Below are 18,707 nucleotides of genomic sequence, written 5' to 3'. Positions count from 1 at the left end.
GGGGGGGGGGGGGGGGGGGCTGACTCTAGTGTGAAGGCATGGTGGTAGGCATCCAGTTTGAGCCTGACTCATGACCATCACCCTTGTTCCCAGGTCCTTTCATTCACCAGCTCTGGGCCACAGAGACCTAATCAGTTTCCCACCTGTCTGTGGATTCTGGGTTTCTCCATCCAAAATGAAGTTCTGAAAACCAGACACTGAGGTAAGGGTGGGGATGAAACATGAATCTAGGACCCCTGACAGCCTCAAACCTGGCTTGAGCAGGAAGCAGAAGAGATATGACTAGTCTATGTTCCCATCGGGCAGAGAGGGTTGTGTGAGGATTCCCTTCTACGGGTCAGATGTGGTGGGTCGAATCTTTAGTGACTGCTTGTCCAGGTCTGAAGGAAGAGCACCCACCGATTCCTTCTTACACCCTGACCCTAGTCGCAGGTCTCGTCCCTCCCCCATGCTCCCAGGTCGACGAGGCAACAAAGGGGCTGTTTAGAGAGTCCAGCTGGTTTGACTGGTCTGCGCAGAGTTACCATAGACCAGCACCCCAGCTAGGCTACTAGCTCCAGCCTCCAAAACCCAAGCCTGCCACCCCCTCCTCCAGGAAGCCGCCCTCGCTCGCCGCCTAGTCCTCTTTAAAAGAGAAAAGCAGGCCACAGGTGTAACATAACGGTTCGGTCGGCATCGGTGGACCCAGCACGCCGCGGGGCTCGAGATGTCGGGGCTGGCTGGCACGGCCCGTGACCTTGAACGGGCCGCCTGGAGCCAATGCCGCGGCCTTCCAGCTGTGGCCAAACCGACGACTTGAGGCCCGCACCACTCACCGAGCGAGACCGCCGCCACCAGCCCTCTCCGGGCCCTGGCAACCCTCTCTCGATTCCGGTTCCGGCGTCAAGTCGGTTCCGGTTCCGGCGTGCCCCTCCCCTGTCCCGGCACCGCTACCGCTGCCTAAGCGGCTTGTTTTGTTTGACTTCTAGATACGGCCCGTGGGAGGCGGAGCGCTGAGTCAATGACGCACTTCCGGCAGGAACAGGGCTCTTGGTGACAGGCAGTTCTGGGGCGGCCCGGAATGAAAGAGGAGGGGTTCCGGTCCTTTGACTTTGCGAGATTCCTATTGGTGACAATGTCGAGATTCGTCACCCCTCCCATCAAAATCCACACAACATAATGGAGGTTCACACTGGTTTATTGGGAATCGTTGCAGACCAAGAGCTCTTTAATGTGTAGACAGACATGCGTGCGGAACAGTGCTTGGGGAACAGGATAGGCCCTGGGGAGTGTTCACTGGCAGGTGTTGTAGATCTGGACCTGCAGGTTGATGGCTTGAAGCACACTACGCATCCTCTCCTCCAGCCCATCCAGTTGGGCCGCCTTGCCATCCAGGGCACGTTCATTCTCTTCATAGGTGCCTTCCAGTTCTAGGAGAGGCAAGAAACAGCTTAGGGGTCATTTTCCCACAGATCCACCTCTCTAGCTCCTGCTCACCACACTCCTCACCCTGTAGCCGCTGCAGCTTGTCCTGGGCAGCTTGCAACAGGTCCCGAGCCTCATCCCGCAGTTGTTCTGCCCTGGCTTGTGCAGCCAGCACACCCTCAGCCTTGCGCTCAGCCAAGTCCCTCACAGTTTGGTACTGGTCACCTACTGTTCCCTGCAGCAGCTGCAGATGTAAAGAACAAGGTCACTATGCTAGGCCAGTGTAGGCCTAACCACACTATCCCTACCTCTTCCAGCTGGGTCAGCTTCAGCCACCTTCTCAGCCTCCCTGGCACGGCTCTGGGCACTGTCTGCTGTTTCTTCAGTTGTGGAAGCTGCCAGGCTATTTCCTGCTCGTTTCAGTTTCAGAGCCTCCAGGAGAACATCCAATTGCCGAGCCCGTTCACTTGCAGAGCTCAGTGACTGCTCTGCACCTGCCATCCTCTCTTGCACCTGACACAGGGAGGCCCAGGGTTAAACAGAACTATGGAACATATCCATAACTTTGCCCCACTGATGTCCTACAGAGACCATACCTGGTGCAGGGTCTGCTCTGTGTTCTGTGTGTCAACCACTGCTCTCCGGATGGCACCCTGGGCAGCACCTTGTGCCCGCTGGGCCTCCTCCAGTGCTGCCTGTACTGTCTCTGCCTTTTGTTTTTCACCCTCAGCCCGGCTCCTGGGGTAAAGAGGGAGATTAGGGTCTGCAGCTATCAGACCTAGTTATCAGGAATAGGGATCTAGGGTTGGGGTCAGACCGTGCCCGCTGTGCATCCTGCAGTAGCTGCTCAGTCCGACGCACATCCCCCATTGTACGAGCCAGAATTGTGTCCACATCTGCCAAGCTCCGGACACGTTCTGCAATCTCACTTGCTAGGTGCTGGATCTGGTCGGGTGAGGCTGGGATGGAGAGCTCTAGCACCCGTGTGGCTACCATCTCAATGCTATCAGGATCAGCTCCCTCCTCTACGGAGACACAGGGAAGGGCTTAAGAACAGATTCTCTACCATGAGTATGGGAACATAATCTTGGTAAGTGGATTCTCAGATTGCACATGGGATAGGAGTTTGCTAATAGGCATAAGGATGTAACTGAAAAAACGGGCTATACAAGGAGCACAGACTTAGGGACATTGACTGGACAAGGACTCGGGTCATAAGCACAGGTTATGGTTCATTACAGGCCCTGAGACCTAAGTACACACAGACACAAGAGAAACAACCACATGGCCTAGGCCACACAGGAGGCTCACGGCTGAGGAAGTCCTTCACACTCTGGATAAGTTCTCGAAGCTCCTGATTGGCCTGCTCCACTTGTCCCCTAGAAGCATTAGCCTTGTCCAGGGCTGCCTGCGCCCGCTGCTGTGCCTCATCTGCCTGTCGACGAGTCTCAGCTACTCGGCTGAGGATGCCGCCACCTTCTACCAGTGCCCGCTGCAGCTCTGCCTGTGTATGCCGAGCCCGGCCCAGTGCTAGGTCTGCTGTAGCTGCTGCCCCACTGCAACTGAGGCCACCACAACGGGGCTGCCCATCCTCATCCCGACAGCCGGCACCCCCACAAGGGCTGGTAGCACAGGGTGCATCCCCTGGGGCCCCACACACCTGCCAGGCACAAAACAAGTCAGAGTTCTGTGGGAAGAATATCCACACCCACCTGTCCCACTAAACACTTGCACCTCACCAGTTCATTTATGCCTGTCAGGCTCAGAGCACGGGTATATGCAGAGAGCTGGCCCAGTGCCTGCTGGTTGGCCAGGTGCCTGCGGTTGAAGTTTTCTTCTTGAGCACCCGTCAGCACTTCTGTCTGACGCCGGGTATCTGCTGAGTTGCTCACAGGGCTGGGTACTGCAAAGGTGGAGGAGTTGGCACGACGTTCTGCCTCTGCAGACTGGCTGTGGGCCTGGCGAATGCTGTCATAGGCACCTAAGTTGGACAGAAGGAGTCAATCAGCTGAAGATTGATTCTGACCCACCTGCCGAATTAACCAACAACTCACCTAAGAAATTTGAATGCTTGAGGAGATCCAGATGCTGGTCAAGCTGCCGCAGTGTGAGATTAAGTGCAAGTCCATCTCGCTCCAAACCACTGAGTGCATGGTTGGCATTGAAATTCTCATCTTGTACTTCTGTCAGCTCTGCCTCCAGCTGAGTCAGGCGCTCAGTGGTCTTCCCAATCTCGTGGCTGTATCAATAGGGGACATATTTAGAGAGGCTTCAGTCCTGTTCCACTGGGCTTCTGCTCAATCCCACCACTCTGCTTCTGGCCCATCCATACCGCAGCCCCTCTGTGGCTTCCACAAGCTTTGCAGTGGAGGCAGCTGAAGTGTTTTGGGCACCCACAATGGCCTGCACTATGCCCAGCTTCTCCTGCATCTTCAGAAAGTTGCTCTCAAAGGCACCCAGCACACCCATCTGCTGCAACTCCTGTGTCTGCTGCTCCAGGCGCCGTGTCCGGGAAGCCAAATCCTGTACCACACGATCCCAATCCCCAAAGCATGCATGGCAAGGGTAGCAGGCAGGAAAAACGCCAGAAAAACCACGTGCACACTGGTCACACCGCACGCCAGACACGCCTGGGCGGCAGCTACAATGTCCTGTAGAGCGGTGACACTGAGGTGTGTCTATTCCTCTAGGATCACAATCACAGGCTGCAGGAAATAATAGACCACAGTATTAGTGCTCCTGTGGAACAGATGGAGATGTCCTCTATTCCTCTATCTGCCCTGTTACTCCAGATTTCTCACCACGACACTGCAGCCCAGGGTCTCCCCAGTGAAGCTCCTGGCACTCAGAACAAGTCCGCCCACCAAAGCCAGCAGGGCAGTGGCACTGCCCTGTGAACTGGAATACAAACAGAGAAGGGTTTAGAGTCTCTCCTAAAGGCTGAGCCCTTGAGGCAGATAGCTGGCTCCATCTATCCAGGGATCTCCAAGGATCCATACCTCATTGCAGGTGGGGCCTTGGGCCCGGCTTGGGTGGCAGGCACAAGGCTGGCAGCCACGGCCACTGGTAAAGTTCCAGAAGTTGGGGGCACAACGGTCACAACTAAGGCCTTGGACATTGGGGAGGCATGGGCACTGCCCACTGCTTGGGTCACAGTGGCATTGATCAGTAGATGGGCATTGCTGGGGATTTGTGCCCAGAGGATTGCAGGAACAGCCTGGGTCAGTCAAGATAGACATAACAATCAAGGGAGCTCAAGCAGCAGAGCCCACTCAAGCCACCTTCTCCCATATCCATACTCACGGTGACAGCTCTGTTGGGTAGCCTGCCCATGGAAGCCAGGCTTGCAGTGACCACAGTGGGGTCCCTCTGTGTGGTGTAAACAGCGCAAGCATTGCCCCGTGTGGGGGTCACATGCTTCAGGGTCCGTGGGGTCAATGTTCCCATTGCACTCACACAGTTGGCACCTGCCACCTGGCTTTGATGGATCCCCAAAGTGCCCAGGGGCACAAGCTTCACACCGTGGCCCTGCCCACAGTCAAGGGGAAGCCATGAGTGTTTAGTTCAACCATCTCACACTAATCCCATACCTGTCCCCTACCCACTCACCTGTGTAGCCTGCTCGGCAGTGGCACACAATCTGCTGGGAGTAACTATCACGGTGGCAAGAAAGAGCAAAGTGCCGCTGGCCCCCAGGGCCTTCAGGGCAGGGACAAGGCCTGCACTGGCCCCCATGAGGCAGCCGTGGGTCCCCATGAAAACCAGCAATGCATCTGCATGGAAATGAAGATGTTTCATCCACAGGTTGCCAGCCTGCCCACCAACCCACTCATACCTACTTTAGGCTCACCTTTCACAATGCTCGCCCCCTGTGTGATCACGGCAGCCCAGGCAAGCTCCTGTGTGGGTATCACATTCATCTGCATGCCCATTGCAGACACACGGCTGGCAACTAGGGAATCCCCACTGGCCACGCTGGCAGTGGTCACAGCGAAGACCAAAGGCACCAGTTCGGCAGGGGCATTGCCCACTTGTCCCTTCACATAGGGAACTGAGTGCCCCATCAGGGCTACACTGGCAGGCTAGGGACAAGGCAGAAACTGAATTGGCAGGAGGCAGTCTGGGTGGGGTCAAGATAGGAAAGCTGGGGAATAACAGAATTGCAAGTGACCTAGGAGTATGGGATCCAAGGCAGAGCTAAGGAAGGAAGAAGTAGAACCAGAGGAAAGAAGGAGAATAGTTATGGAAAGAAAATAGAGGGGAATAAGGGGCAAGCAAATACCTTGACAGCCTGTAGGGCCAAAGCCATAGTAGCCAGTGGCACAGACATCACAGCGGCGTCCAACCACTCCTGGTTTACACATGCACTGGCCACCATGAGGGTTGCACTCAGAACTCAATGAGCCTTGAGGGTCACACTGACATGCTATGAGGAGAAAAGGAGTGCTAGATAAGGCCAGGTCTCCACCTCGCTCACCAATTCATATCAGGAGTACTTACGCAAGGCACCATTGTAGATCAGGGAGGACAGGCTGATGAGGAGAGGGGCACAGGCCTCAGACAGAGGGGTCTTGCTGGGCATCAGACCTTCCTCCTGGCAACGGTAGCGTTCAAAGGTAGCACGGCGCTCAAGGGCAGCAGCATCACCCCCACTAAACATCTCTAGCACCAGGACACGTGGCAGCAACACCAGCTGAAGGGATGAGAAAGTGTGTAGCTCACATAGGACCACATTGGTACTGCCAGAGTACTTGCATTAGGATTACCGTGGGCCTGCCTTTCCCATCACAGACGACTTCTCACAACTATTGCTACCACCATAATCTCCACCCCACAGGCCCTGCCATCTTGGTTGATGTCAGCAAACTGGGCTTGTTCACCGAGTCAATGAGTAGTCCAGATCCAGAGTAGGAGGTTTCAGGCTGGGCACTCCCCCCTGTTCGCATCAGTTTCAGATACAGCTTGTAGGAGTTGCCAGGCTCAAGGCAGACAGGTCTGGGAAACACCAAAAACCTGGAGGGATGGAAGGATAAGTATAGGATGCCACCCAGGGTCCCTGTACTCACCACCCTGGGCCTTTCACAACACACTCATAACAACCAAACCAATGGCCAAGGCAGAGACTGTAGCTGGGCCAGACCAAGTCAACAGGCTGCTGCTAAGGCCTGCCAGAGAATCTGTATGGAAGATTCCCATAAACATGGCTCTCTGGAATTATACACCCATTTAGACCCACAGCATTTCCCTAGCATTAGAACTTGTCAGGCTTTCTTGTTTGTATATTTTTAGATTTTTTTTTTTTTTTTGGTCTTTTTGAGACAGGGTCTCCCTGTAGCCCCAGCTGTCCTGGAACTATGTGGACCAGGCTGGCCTTGAACTCACAGAGATCCACCTGCCTCTGCCTGCCAAGTGCTGGGATTAAAGGCATGCTCCACCACGCCCAGCTTAGATTTTTATTTTTATGTGTGTGTGTGTGTGTGTATGTGTGTGTGTGTGCATATATGCACCATGGAGGCCAGAAGAAGGCATTGGATCCCCTAGAGGTGGAGTTACAAGCAGTTGTAAACCTCCCAACATGGGTGCTGGGAAGTGAACCTGGGTCCTCTGCAAGAGCAGTAAGCACTCTTAACACTGAGCCATCCCCCCAACCCTATGTGTTTTTTTGGTTTTGGATTTTTCTGGAGTTTTGTTGTTGTTTTTATTTAATTTTTTTAATTTTTAATTTTTATTTTTTAATTTTATGTGTATGTGTGTATTGCCTGCATGTAGGTAAGTGCACCCAATTTGTCCAATACCCTCGGAGCTCAGAAGAGGCTGTTGGATCCCCTGGGACTGGAGTTACGGGCAGTTGTTAACTGCCATGTGGTGCTGGGAGTCGAACCCGCGTCTTGTGCAAGAACAACCAGTTCTGAGCCTTCTCCCCAGCCCCTTATTTTTATTTTATTTTAGTTTTTTTTTGGTCTTTTTGAGACAGGGTCTTCCTGTAGCACCAGCTGGCCTGGAACTCACTATGTAGACCAGGCTGGCCTCGAACTCACAGAGATCTGCCTGCCTCAGCCTCCCAAGTGCTGGGATTAAAGGTGTGTGCCACCACACCGGACTTGTGTTTGTTTTTGTTTTTTTTGAGACAGGTTCTCACTATGCAGCACTGGCTGGCCTGGAACTCACTATGTAGACCAGCTGGCCTGAACTCACAGAGATCTGCCTGCCTGAGGCATGTAACACCACACCTGGCCCTGTTTCTTTTTTAAGGCAGGGTGCCCAACTCAAATATAAATGACTATGTATTTATTTATTTTGTGAATTATAACTCTATGTCTACTAGCTAAGCAATCACTGTACCACTGAGCTATATTGCCATCCATTTATTTGTTCCTTTTCACTAAGATGGTAATCCTCCCTTGCTTTCTGTCTCCTAGGTGATTATCATCATCCTGTAAACCCATATACATGGTTTGTTTCATTCCACCACAAATCCTCCTTCAATCCCCAAGTCTTCCCCTAGCGGCTGCCTCATCTTTGCTTTCCTACCCAATAAATCCATAGAGATCACTATAGGTACCACAAGCTAGCCTTCTGCTCCACTGGGACTTCTGGCCCACTTTGTGCCAAGGTCACCAATGACCTCCACTTTGTGCCAAGGTCACCAGTGACCTCCATGTAGCTAATAACAGTGGCCACTTTTTTTTTTTTAATCTTTTTGAGACAGAGTCTCCCTATAGCCCCACCTGACCTGGAACTTACTTGCTATATAGATATAGACCAGGCTGGCCTTGAACACACAGAGATCCACCTGCCTCTGCCTCCCAAGTGCTGGCATCAAAGGCATGAGCCACCATGCCTGGCTCACTTTCTATTCTTATCTCACTCCAGCATTCACTCAATGTCATGAGCTCACTGTACTTTCCCTTATCTCTTAGCTTCTTTGCACCTGTCCACATCCCTGGTTTTTCTCTTAGCCCATTAGTCCCACCCACCCCCCTTTTTTTTTGAGACAAGATCTCATGTGTCCCAGGCAGGCTTTGAATTTTGTTATGTAGCCAAGGAAGACTTTGAACTTCTGACTCTCCACCTCTACCTCCCAAGTGCTGGGATTACAGGCATGCACAACCACGCTTGTAATCCCAGCATGCTTTATGTAGTGCTAGGGATCCAACCCAAAGTATACTAGGCAAGCACTCTACCAGCTGAGCTACACCCTTCTACTTCCTCCTTTTTTCCCTTCTAATACCAGGGCACATCAAAGTTTCCATCTGGTTCTCCTCTCTTCCTCAATCATTCCATTGAGACCCAGCTCTTTAGTAACGTGTCCTTTTAAAATATTTTACTTCTTCCAATACTGGAGATTAAGCCGTTTTGGTTTTTTTGATTTTCTTGCTTTTGCTTTTGTATTGTTTGTTTGTTTTTGACAGGGTCTCACTCTGTAGTCCATGCTGGCCTCAAATCCACAACAATCTTCTTGCCTCAGACTCCCAAGTGCTAGGATTACAGGCATGAGCCACCACACCTAATTAATGAGTCTCAAATTTACCTCCAACAGGACTTCTTCCAGTAATTACAGACACAGAAATCTAGTCACCCACTGGCTTTATAACCCCTCAAAACTGTTCCTCCTAAACAGATTAAAGTGGTATACCTGTTTAATCTCAGCACCTGGGATGCTGAGACAGGGAAATCACAGGTTTCAGGCCAACCTGGATGTGCAATGAAATCCTAGATCCTGTCTTAAAAAAAGATCTCCATCCTCATACAAATGCCTAGTCCCAAAACTCTAGAGTCATTTTTCTTTCTTTTTTTTTTTATCTAAAAAAAAGTGGAACAATTTATTCTGCAAAGCAAAACTTGCCCCAGCTGGCCTGGAACTTGCTATGTAGACCAGACTGGCCTCGAACTCACAGAGATCCGCCTGCTTCTGCCTCTGCCTCCCGAGTACTGGGATTAAAGGCGTGCACCACCACATCTGGTCTGGAGTCATTTTTCAACCTCCTCTCTCTTCTCTATGTCTAAGCCTTTTTTTTTTTTTTTTTTTTTTTTTTTTTTTTTTTGTCTTTTTTTATCTTTTTGAGACAGGGTCTCCTTGTAGCCCCAGCTGTCCTGGAACTCACTATGTAGACCAGGCTGGACTGGAACTCATAAAGATCCACCTGCTTCTGCCTCCCAAGTGCTGGGATTAAAGGTGTGTGCCACCACACCCAGCTATCTAAGCCTTTTTTAAAAAGTTTTCTCAGTGAATTAGACCTGAGTCCAACTCACTGTCCAATTTAGTAATCTCTAACAGAACTTCTAGCTTCTATCCTGGCTCCTTTCTCTCTGTTCTCCACTCAGCATCTAGACAAATCTGCTAAACATGTCATAGCTAATAAAATGTCCACAATGGATACAGTCAGATTCATAAATATTTACATGACCAAAATGCAAAAATATGGCTGGATGTGGTGTCCCACACCTTTAATCCCAGCACTTGGGAGGCAGATACACTCAGATCTAATGGAGGCCAGCATGATCTACATAATGAGTTCCAGGCCAGCTAGGGATGCAGGGAGACCCTGCCTAAAAAAACAAAACAAAACAAAACCCCCAAAACCAAACAAAAAAAAGCAAAAATATAAACCAGAGATTATGGCACACTCCTGTAAACCCGGCACTTGGGATGTGGAGGCAGGAGGAGAAGATCAAGGTCATTCTCAGCTACATACTGAGTTCACAGCTACCCTGTCTCAAGCAAAAAAAAAAAGAGGCTGGTAAGAGTGTGTGGCTTAGTGGCAGATTCCTTGCTTAGCATGCATGAAGCATGAGGCCTTCAGTTCCCAGCGTGTGCATGTGCACACACACACACACCCCACAAATGATAATGAAGAAGAGTAATGAAAAAGATATAGGAAATAAATACCTCCCAGAATGTAATAAAACAGTCAGGTGTCGTGGCACATGCCTTTAATCCCAGCACTTGAGCCAGGCAGATCTCTGAGTTCAAGGCCAGCCTGGTCTACATAGTGAGTTCTGGGGCTACAGGGAGACCCTGTCTTAAAAAGCAAAAAAAAAAAAAAAAAAGTAATAAAACATTAACCAGATCAGTTACACTCAGAATCCACTGCCTTACAACCATCATCAGGCCCTCCTTACAGTGTCACTAGATGATTTCCCATTAATTCCTACCTTGGCTTATACAATTTACACCCTTGAGAGAGTAGGCCTTGTTTTATTTATTTCTTTCCTGTGACCATAACCAGGAACCTGGCAAACAGCACGCAAGAAGAGGTATTTGAAGGAAAGAGCAGATGATTAAGTAATGGGATCTTCCAGGTTTCTGAGGGGAAATTAGGGCTGGCCCTACAACCCTCCACTATGTGATGCTATGGACAATGCCCTCACCTGGTGTTTGGTTGCAGAGTCCCTTGGATTTGGCCATCCTTGGGCAGCACATGCCCACACGGGCTATGGGCAGACACAGACCCTGGATGCTGTACAGTCAGTTCCAGCTCTGTCCATTGCTTAGGGACCTGAGGGAAGAGGACAATGGAGAAGATAGTCTCACATCTAGTTTTTGTTTTTTATTTATTTTTTTTTTTAGTCTTTTTGAAACAGGGTCTCCTGTAGCCCCAGCTGGCCTTGAACTCACAGAGATCCACCTACCCCTGCTTCTCAAGTGCTGGGACTAAAGGTGTGCACCACCACACCTGGCTTCACATCTAGAATTTTAACTACAGCTATCAAGGGTCTAACCTGGGGCTCCAAGCGCAGCAACAGATCATAGTCCATGGCCTTTGGTATTGAGGTTACCAGAAACTCCACTCCCTGACCTTCCTGCAGCCGCACAAAGCCTGGGCCAGTCCAGGATGGAGTCTCCCAGTTGGTCACCACACGCTCCACTACATCAAGCATCTGGGAATCAATAGAGCCAGGGACAAGGACTCAGGTGAGGTACTGTGTCTTCTGCCACAGCTAACCCCAAATACCACTTCCCTCACCAAGACCTCACCTAAGACCCCTCCAAGGCACCACCCACAATCCCACTTCTCTCCATCCCACCCACAACCAAGGGGTGCTCCCACCTGCCCTCGGGCATCCTCAGCCTCCCAAATTAAATGGTCTAGAAAGGGCCGGAAGTAGCCAGGTTGTACTTGTTCACAGCGACGCCCAACCATATGCTGGCGGCAGCGGCACTGACCCGTCACCTCATCACACCTGAGGAATGCTGTGGTTACTCAAGAAGTGCCACTTCTGCCTAGGATATTTCCCTACCACCTCCCAAGCCCCCTCTACACCACTCACTGAGGATCCAGGGCACCACCCGCGTCGCAGTCACAGGGGCGGCAGCCAAGAAGGTCATGGCTTAGACCCCAGTGGCCAGGCTAGGGAAAAAGAATTGCTGGCGGTCAGAAATAGATCACCTTGCCACCCATCAGGGAACCCAGTTCCACTCCCAGTCTCTTTTAACCATTGGTGAACACATGGTCCTCAGACCTCCCAGACCAGAGACTTTTAAGCCAGAACTACATCCTCAACGGTCAGCACACACCCAATGGAGCATGGACTTTGCCCCCAGCCATGTTCTTTGAGGACAAGTCCAGAGCCCTAGAACCCCAGCTCCCTGTCGCACCAGGCAGCGGTCACAGGCATGTCCAGTCACCAGACGCTTGCAGAAACAGGTTCCACTGTTGGAATCACAAGAGGTGGCTCCAGGAACTGTGCCCCGTGAATTACACTGACAACCTGTAGGGATGGGGGTTCATTAGCACTTTAAGGAGTAGAGGCAGTGCTCAAGTTCAGCTGCATCAGAAGAAGCCAGGGGCTGAAGGTCAGCACGGAATTAGGAAGGGAGGCACATACGCTGGCATCCAAGAGGGTCACTGGCACTAAGTCCAAAGAAGCCATCCCGGCATTGCTGGCAACGAGTGCCCACCACATGTTCTTTGCAGCGACACTGGCCTGAGACCAGTCCCAATACAGGATCATCGTGGGAATCACAGCGACCACCATCTTGGGAACCCATAGGGTCACAGTCACAGGCTGAGAGCAAAAAGAAGTATAAAGTCACCTTATCCCAATTGACACAGCATCAATCCTCTCCTAAGCCTTCCCCTATTCCTGGTCTGATTCCATTTCTACCACATAAATTCCTGGTAACCTGGACAGGGATCGGACTTCCTAGTTCTTACCTCAAGCTCAGCTTTCCCTCCCTCATACCCAGATCCAGCTTACAGCGGCACACAGCTGGATCCCGCAAGTCCTTGGTTGGGTCACGGTAGAAGAAGGGCCGGCAGAGCTCACAGTGGCGTCCAGCTGTGTTGTGCTGACATCCATCACACACACCTCCACTTACATTGCCAGATGCCAGGTATACAGCCATGTCGAAGTGGCAGCTATGAGTGTGTCCATGGCACTCACACTCTAAGAAGAAGGCAAAGACCAATTGAGAGACAAACCAGGTCCTTATGCTAAGGCACATGGTAGGGAAGGATGGCTAGTAACATCACCTTAGGTCAGTATCACAGACCAGAATTTGCAGATGGCAGCTTAAGGACTTCAAAGCCTTACTATCATACGAGATTGGTACCCAGAGAACATTATATAGGAGGGGTGAGAAGGTTGCCAGGGACATCAAGGTCTGGGTACTCTTTAGACTTAACCTATGTATGAAGGACTTCATCAGCTAGTTCTTGGTTCTACCCAGGGCATGACCAGGCTACAGAATTCTGGGTCTCACTCACTCCGACAAGCATGACTGTGACCATCCTCAGCTGGATGCCAGGGCAGGTCATGATAGAAATCTTGACACTGCTCACAGTTGAGGCCACGAGTATTGTGTTTGCAGATACAGGCCCCATGTACCTGTGGGAGTAGGGAGACAGGTTGACGGCACTGTCTAGTCATGCTTATCCCTCTCTACAAGCCTATCCCAGTTATCTGATGCCCCTCACCATGCCCTCAGCATGAACTGGTGCTCCTGGGGCGGGGGCACACTGTGAGGCATGTCCATAGCAGAAGCAGTTGCCACGTACAACCAGTTCATAGAGAGCATAATAGTACTTCTCCCGGATCTCCCGCCGTGGGTCAAGCAGGTTGTCTCCCAGAGTGTGAAGCCGAGTCAAGTTCACCCGTAAGTTGGTGATCTTCAGCAAGTCTACATGGGGAAGGAGGGTTGCATCCAACTAGCCAGGCAGTCCTTTGCTGCTGCATACTCAGCCAGGGGCTGCAGCTGCCAAGGTCACCTTGGGAGACCTCCTGTCTATTGCTACCAGAGCTAAACCAGGCCTGGCATCTGCCCTAGGAAGCACCCAAAATAGTTACTGAGGCCCCAAATAGTCCTCATCCGGACACTGGGATTGTGCCAGTCTCAATGGGTGGAGTACTTACTTTGGATCCGTGCACTGTAGGGGTCTGGGATAGGGATAGCAGGGTCCAGCACGCGATAGATGACCTGGCAAGGCAGGGAGTCCATAGAGATATTGGACCTTGCCTCAGGACTATCACACCCCTCCCCCACCCTCTCCTACCTTCAGCCCAGATTCCAGCTCTTACCTCACCTTCAGTAGATGGTTCAATTTCTGAGTAGCGGGACTCACAGACTACATCATCCCAATGCCGTGGGGGGGCTAGTGGGACTCCTGGGAAGTCAGCTGCACAGTCATAGGAGAAATATCGATACACACGCCAAGTGCGGCCAAAGTCTGCTGAGCGCTCCACCAGCATGGCGGCAGGACGAAATGTCTAGGGGATGGGGGTCAGAGGACATGGCTGATCAGTAGGCACCAGGATCTCAGGTTATTGAGAGCTCTGCTCAGTCATGTTTGTATCCAAGCAGCTCACAGACAGATGGGAGTGACCATGAAAGCCAGGCAATGATCAGACCAGCCTGCCACCTGTAATGGGCAGGCTCAAATATCATGGGACCCAGGGAGAGAGCATCTGACCCAGCCTAGGAATGGGGCAGCAGAAGCACATGTGCAAAGGCCTAAAAGTTTTCAGCAATGGAGGTATGCAGGAGATGGCCATGTTTCACATATAGTCAAAGCTCAGGGCAGCTGGATTGAGGAGCTAGGGCTCTGTCCAGGCGTCATGGGGAGCAAAGCAGGGCAATTCAGGCAGGTTCGCTGACATGCAGGCACCTTGAAGGTCATAATGAGGTGAGTGAAATGAAATTCAGCTTCCAGATCTAGCTGGATGGTGACCATAGGAATACCTGTAGCAGAAATCAGAGGTCAAGGATTTGAACCTACTGGTGAGCAGGCCCTGCTCACTCCATGATCTACTCATGAGCTCACCATTCTCTGATTGCCACCAGGCTGTCCTGCGCTGTGGTGCAAAGCTGGTGACTACATTCTGGATTCGATGGCTATGTGGGTTGTCTCGAGCAGAGAAGGGGCGCCGGGAGTCACACAGGAAGCACTTCTTCTCATCCTGGGTTGGGTAAAGGTTAGGATCAGTATCTCAGCCAGTGCCAACCCCACCTTGAACCCAGCCTCCCATCCAGTCCCCAGCAACACCTGCAGGTGACTGACGATGCAGTAGGGCTGGGGGCTGTGCAAGCCACATGTTGATGAGGCAGTCAGTCTGTCTTCACGGCCCACCAACAGGTCACCAGTGGCTGGGTAGCAGCTTCCTCGAGAACAGCCAGGTACATCCAAGGATGGGGCCTGAGCCAGTGTCACAGCCAGCACTGGGGGGCAGTGGGTCAACCTGTCCTACAGTGCTTCTATTGGATAGCCCTGAGGAGCCACCCCTGGACCTACCATCATATCCCACAACCCTGGGTTTCACCAGGCCCCCTCACCACTTAGAAGTAGGCCTATGCGAAGCTCCCAAGGCACAGACTGTCCCTGCTGGCCCCTCCCTGATTCCCCTGAGGCCGGCTCCATCCTGAAAAGAAGGGAAACAAAGATAAGGGAACATGAAGGGTCTGAAGACCAAGTCCACCACTTCCCTTTGGGGTTGTTGCTGACCCTGGCTGTGTGGGTCCTTGGTTGGTTTCCCTCCAGGCCCTCAGTCTGTTCCAGGGTCTCCCCAGCGTCCCTCCACCAACTGAGAGTCCGGTGACTTTGAGCGAAGTTGGAAAGCGGGGCAGAAAGGAAAACATGGAGCCTATTCCAGACAGGAGTATAACACAGGACAGAGCTCCATCCCGTCCCCTCCCTACCCCTGTCCTCTAGAAACAGCTCTCATCCCAGGAACTAGTCACTGGCTACTTAAGCCACAGATTTTTTTAAAATCAGAGATTTATTCAGCAAAGCAGCAGAGATCTATTTAGCAAAGAAACAGAAATTTAGTGAAGCTAATAAGCAAAGCAAGTGTCCCAAAGAGAGATTGGAGTGGGATGCCACAAACCAGAGAGCAGCCTCACCCCACAAATACTTACTGTGTTCCTAAATCCAGATCTCTTCAGGGGCCAGAGAACATAGGGGTTGGTGCTTTAGGCCACTTCAGGAAGATGTATATGAAGTTGGGGGAATGGCAGAAGTAAATGAGACGTTCTGATTTTTGAGATCTGGAATGCAGATCTAAGGAGCTTACTGTTTTTGTCCCTGGCGTCACTATGGAAATCACTATCAAATCAGCCTCTGGATCCCAGGGTTACAGCATCAGCAGGAAGATGGGAAGGGTGCAAATTGGAATTCTTCTATTGGGCCCTTGGGGAGGTTTAGGAACAGCCCAAAGGACAGGATAGGACGGAGTTCTGGGAGAAATGCAGAAGACCACACCCTGCCTGAAGCACAAGGTTGGAGATCTCCACCGCCCATAGTCACTACAGCAAGGAACCTGCGAAAAATGTTGACTCAGTTTCCCTCATGAAAATGGGTTCTCTTAGCCGGGCTCGGTGGCGCACGCCTGTAGTCCCAGCACTTGGGAGGCAGAGGCAGGCGGGTCTCTGTGAGTTCAAGGCCAGCCTGGTCTACATAGTGAGTTCCAGGACAGCTGGGGCTACAGGGAAACCCTGCTTCAAAAAGACAAAAAAAAAAAAGAAAGAAAATGGGTTCTCTTTATTCAGTTTCCACGATGGAAATGGGAATGGGAACTGGGTAACAGACCATGGACCAGAGGCTCAGCGAGTGAATCCGAATCTTGTAACTATTTATCCACTCCGCATTTTCCAGACCTCTTGGCAGCCCGGGAGCCCAGAGTAGGAATGCGCGCACCCGCTAGGCGCGCGCCCCACCCAAACCCCTGGGACCACAAAAGGCAAGGGGGTGGTTCCAAGCAGTCCTGAGTTCTTCTGGGTGGGTGAGACTTGGCCACAGCTGTGAACGCACAGTTTGAGATCAGACAAAGAGTACTCGAAACTGCAGGAGCCTGTGGGAAAGCTGAAAGTTCTTCAGAGGAAACATTCCGCTTCACAAAAGAACTTGGGGGTGGGGCAGTCAATCTGCTGGACTTCCCCTGTCACTGGAGTAGAGTGTTCAGTCCCCATGAGAGTCATGTAGGTAACCCAGGGAATCTCTGGGATACTAGAGATGATGATCAGAATTTTAGATCACTCAGAGAAGTCTGGAGGGAGGGTAGGGGCACTAGAAGGTTACATTATATCTCTATTTTCAAGATCAGAGAGCCAATGAGGGACATCATAGACTCACATTCCAGGCTCCTTTTTGTCCCTGGCATCCATAGATGGCAGTCAGCTGCTGGCATGACTATGGCACATGTATGTACTCATAGAGTTTTACTGCTTGGCTTCTTGCAGCTTCAGTCTGCAGAGTGACTAGCCTTCTTGCCCAGTGCCTGCCTGTTCATTCTGTCCCAGGCAGTACTCCAACCCTGGAAAAGTCATCTGAGCCAGGCTCTGACCCCTAGATGTAACTTCTGACCCTGGCCTTAATCTCCATCACAACCCTGACCTTGATCCCAGCCCTAACCCTAAATGAACCCTGACTGGATCAACATTTGACTCCCTATTCTGAATTTACTGCAACTCACATCTTTACAGAAAACTGAACCTGATAATGACCAACACCCAGACACTTAAGTTCTTGTTCTGACTTCCACCTTCCTATCTGTGCCTGCTCTCACTAAAGCCCAATCATATACTCTTTAGTTGACTTCATCTGTTCTGTGCCCTTTTCCACAGCTTTTGGGCTGGGCCTCAGTTTATTCCTGCACCAGCTCTCCTGAGCCCTGCACCATAGCTATTCATGCTACATGTGCCCATCTACAACTCCATTGAACTTGTTTGTCCATCTGCAACTTTAGAGCAAGATTGAACCTGATCATGCCCAGACTTTAGTGACCTGAGTAAATCACTTGCTCAAGGTTGATTGAGGAAAAGGCAGAGATTTTAGCATCTGTGACCCTACTTCAGCCAGTATATCCCATCCCCAGACTAAATCCCACTTCCCACGGTTCCAGAAGGTTCTTGGGACATCCATACACACACATACCCAATACCCACTGTTCCAAATTTCACCTTGCCCAGGCTTCTAGGCATGCACATAGCCCATGTTGCTTGTTCTGCCTCCAGAGCCTGTTGCTGACTCAGGGCAAAACATCACCTGAGACCCTCAGCTCTACTGGACAGATGCTCCAGGCTGTATCAAGTGGTAGGCAACCATTCTGTCACCTGAGGCAAAGATTGGGGGTCATAGAAAAGTAACAGTTCTGTATTCATCTCACCAGAGTAAATAGTATATGGTACCACAATGGTTCAAGGACCCCAGAGGAGAACAGGGTTCACAGTAGTCTTTGAACAGATGACATGGAGCTGGTATGACAAGAGGGATATCATTTTCTTTTTTTATTTATTATTTTTATTTTCTGTGTATGAGTGTATTGTCTGCATGTATATGAGTGCACCCATGTCGTCGGATCCCCTGGAACTGGAGTTAAGGACAGTTTGTAGCCGCCATGTGGGTGCTGGGAATTGAACCCAAGTCCTCTGCAAGAGCAGTCAGTGCTCTTAACCGCTGAGCCATCTCTCTAGCCTCGGATATCATTTTCTATATTCTGACCTACAGGCCTTAAAGTACCAACTTTGCCACCTGTAGTCCTTGCTTTGAGAACTCTGTATCAATTCCCCTTCAGCCATCACCCTCTGAACATTTGATGCTCAGGTCCTAGGTTCTGCCTATATATTCCCTGAGGTGGTGTCAGTGTTCAGTTAGCCTTCCCCTTCTTTCCTGCCTACCCTCTACTTCTAGTCTCCTCTTTGGCCTTCACCTGGTCAGCTGTGCCTGAGGAAAGACATCTTTCAGCTCAAGACATCTCATAGCTCATGGCATCTGGTTCAGGGAGAGCATGTACCCCAAACTGGGGAAGGGATATGGCCATCCCATACCATGTACCAGCTCCACACTTGCAACATCTGAACTGTCATC

General features: G+C 51.1%; 2 protein-coding genes across 9 annotated transcripts in view; both read right to left on the bottom strand.

Moving 5' to 3' along the window:
• Usp19 (ubiquitin specific peptidase 19) overlaps window positions 1–977 on the bottom strand; it is an 11,519-nt gene extending 10,542 nt beyond the window's left edge. For 6 of the 8 annotated variants that reach the window (XR_001872919.2, XM_008853204.3, XM_029556186.1 and 3 more), the window contains exon 1: window positions 816–976. The gene's annotated coding sequence lies outside the window, so the exon portion shown is untranslated. Of the gene's footprint in view, window positions 1–815 lie in introns of all 8 variants that reach the window. The other 2 variants (XM_008853201.3, XM_008853200.3) reach the window with 1 other exon arrangement.
• A 182-nt stretch (window positions 978–1,159) lies between these two features.
• On the bottom strand, window positions 1,160–15,460 carry Lamb2 (laminin subunit beta 2). The gene is made up of 33 exons (XM_008853198.3): window positions 15,348–15,460; window positions 15,179–15,264; window positions 14,892–15,064; window positions 14,670–14,805; window positions 14,514–14,587; window positions 13,927–14,115; window positions 13,762–13,825; window positions 13,326–13,528; window positions 13,116–13,236; window positions 12,607–12,795; window positions 12,235–12,414; window positions 12,005–12,117; window positions 11,677–11,756; window positions 11,457–11,589; window positions 11,128–11,286; window positions 10,777–10,904; window positions 6,285–6,417; window positions 5,905–6,097; window positions 5,687–5,830; window positions 5,255–5,486; window positions 5,014–5,177; window positions 4,708–4,932; window positions 4,404–4,621; window positions 4,206–4,302; window positions 3,737–4,109; window positions 3,459–3,643; window positions 3,144–3,385; window positions 2,716–3,064; window positions 2,222–2,429; window positions 2,001–2,142; window positions 1,741–1,917; window positions 1,489–1,648; window positions 1,160–1,409 (listed from the first exon to the last, which is right to left on the bottom strand). The coding sequence occupies exons 2-33, from the start codon at window positions 15,261–15,263 to the stop codon at window positions 1,273–1,275; spliced, it is 5,406 nt and encodes a 1,801-aa protein (XP_008851420.1). The 5' UTR covers window position 15,264; window positions 15,348–15,460; the 3' UTR covers window positions 1,160–1,272.
• Window positions 15,461–18,707: the final 3,247 nt, after the last annotated feature.

This window comes from Nannospalax galili, unplaced genomic scaffold (assembly GCF_000622305.1).
Source record: "Nannospalax galili isolate Female #2095 unplaced genomic scaffold, S.galili_v1.0 scaffold786, whole genome shotgun sequence".
Classification (NCBI taxonomy): Eukaryota; Metazoa; Chordata; class Mammalia; order Rodentia; family Spalacidae; genus Nannospalax; species Nannospalax galili.
The sequence above is the reverse complement of the archived record's forward strand: the minus strand, read 5'-3'. Positions and strand labels throughout refer to the sequence as shown.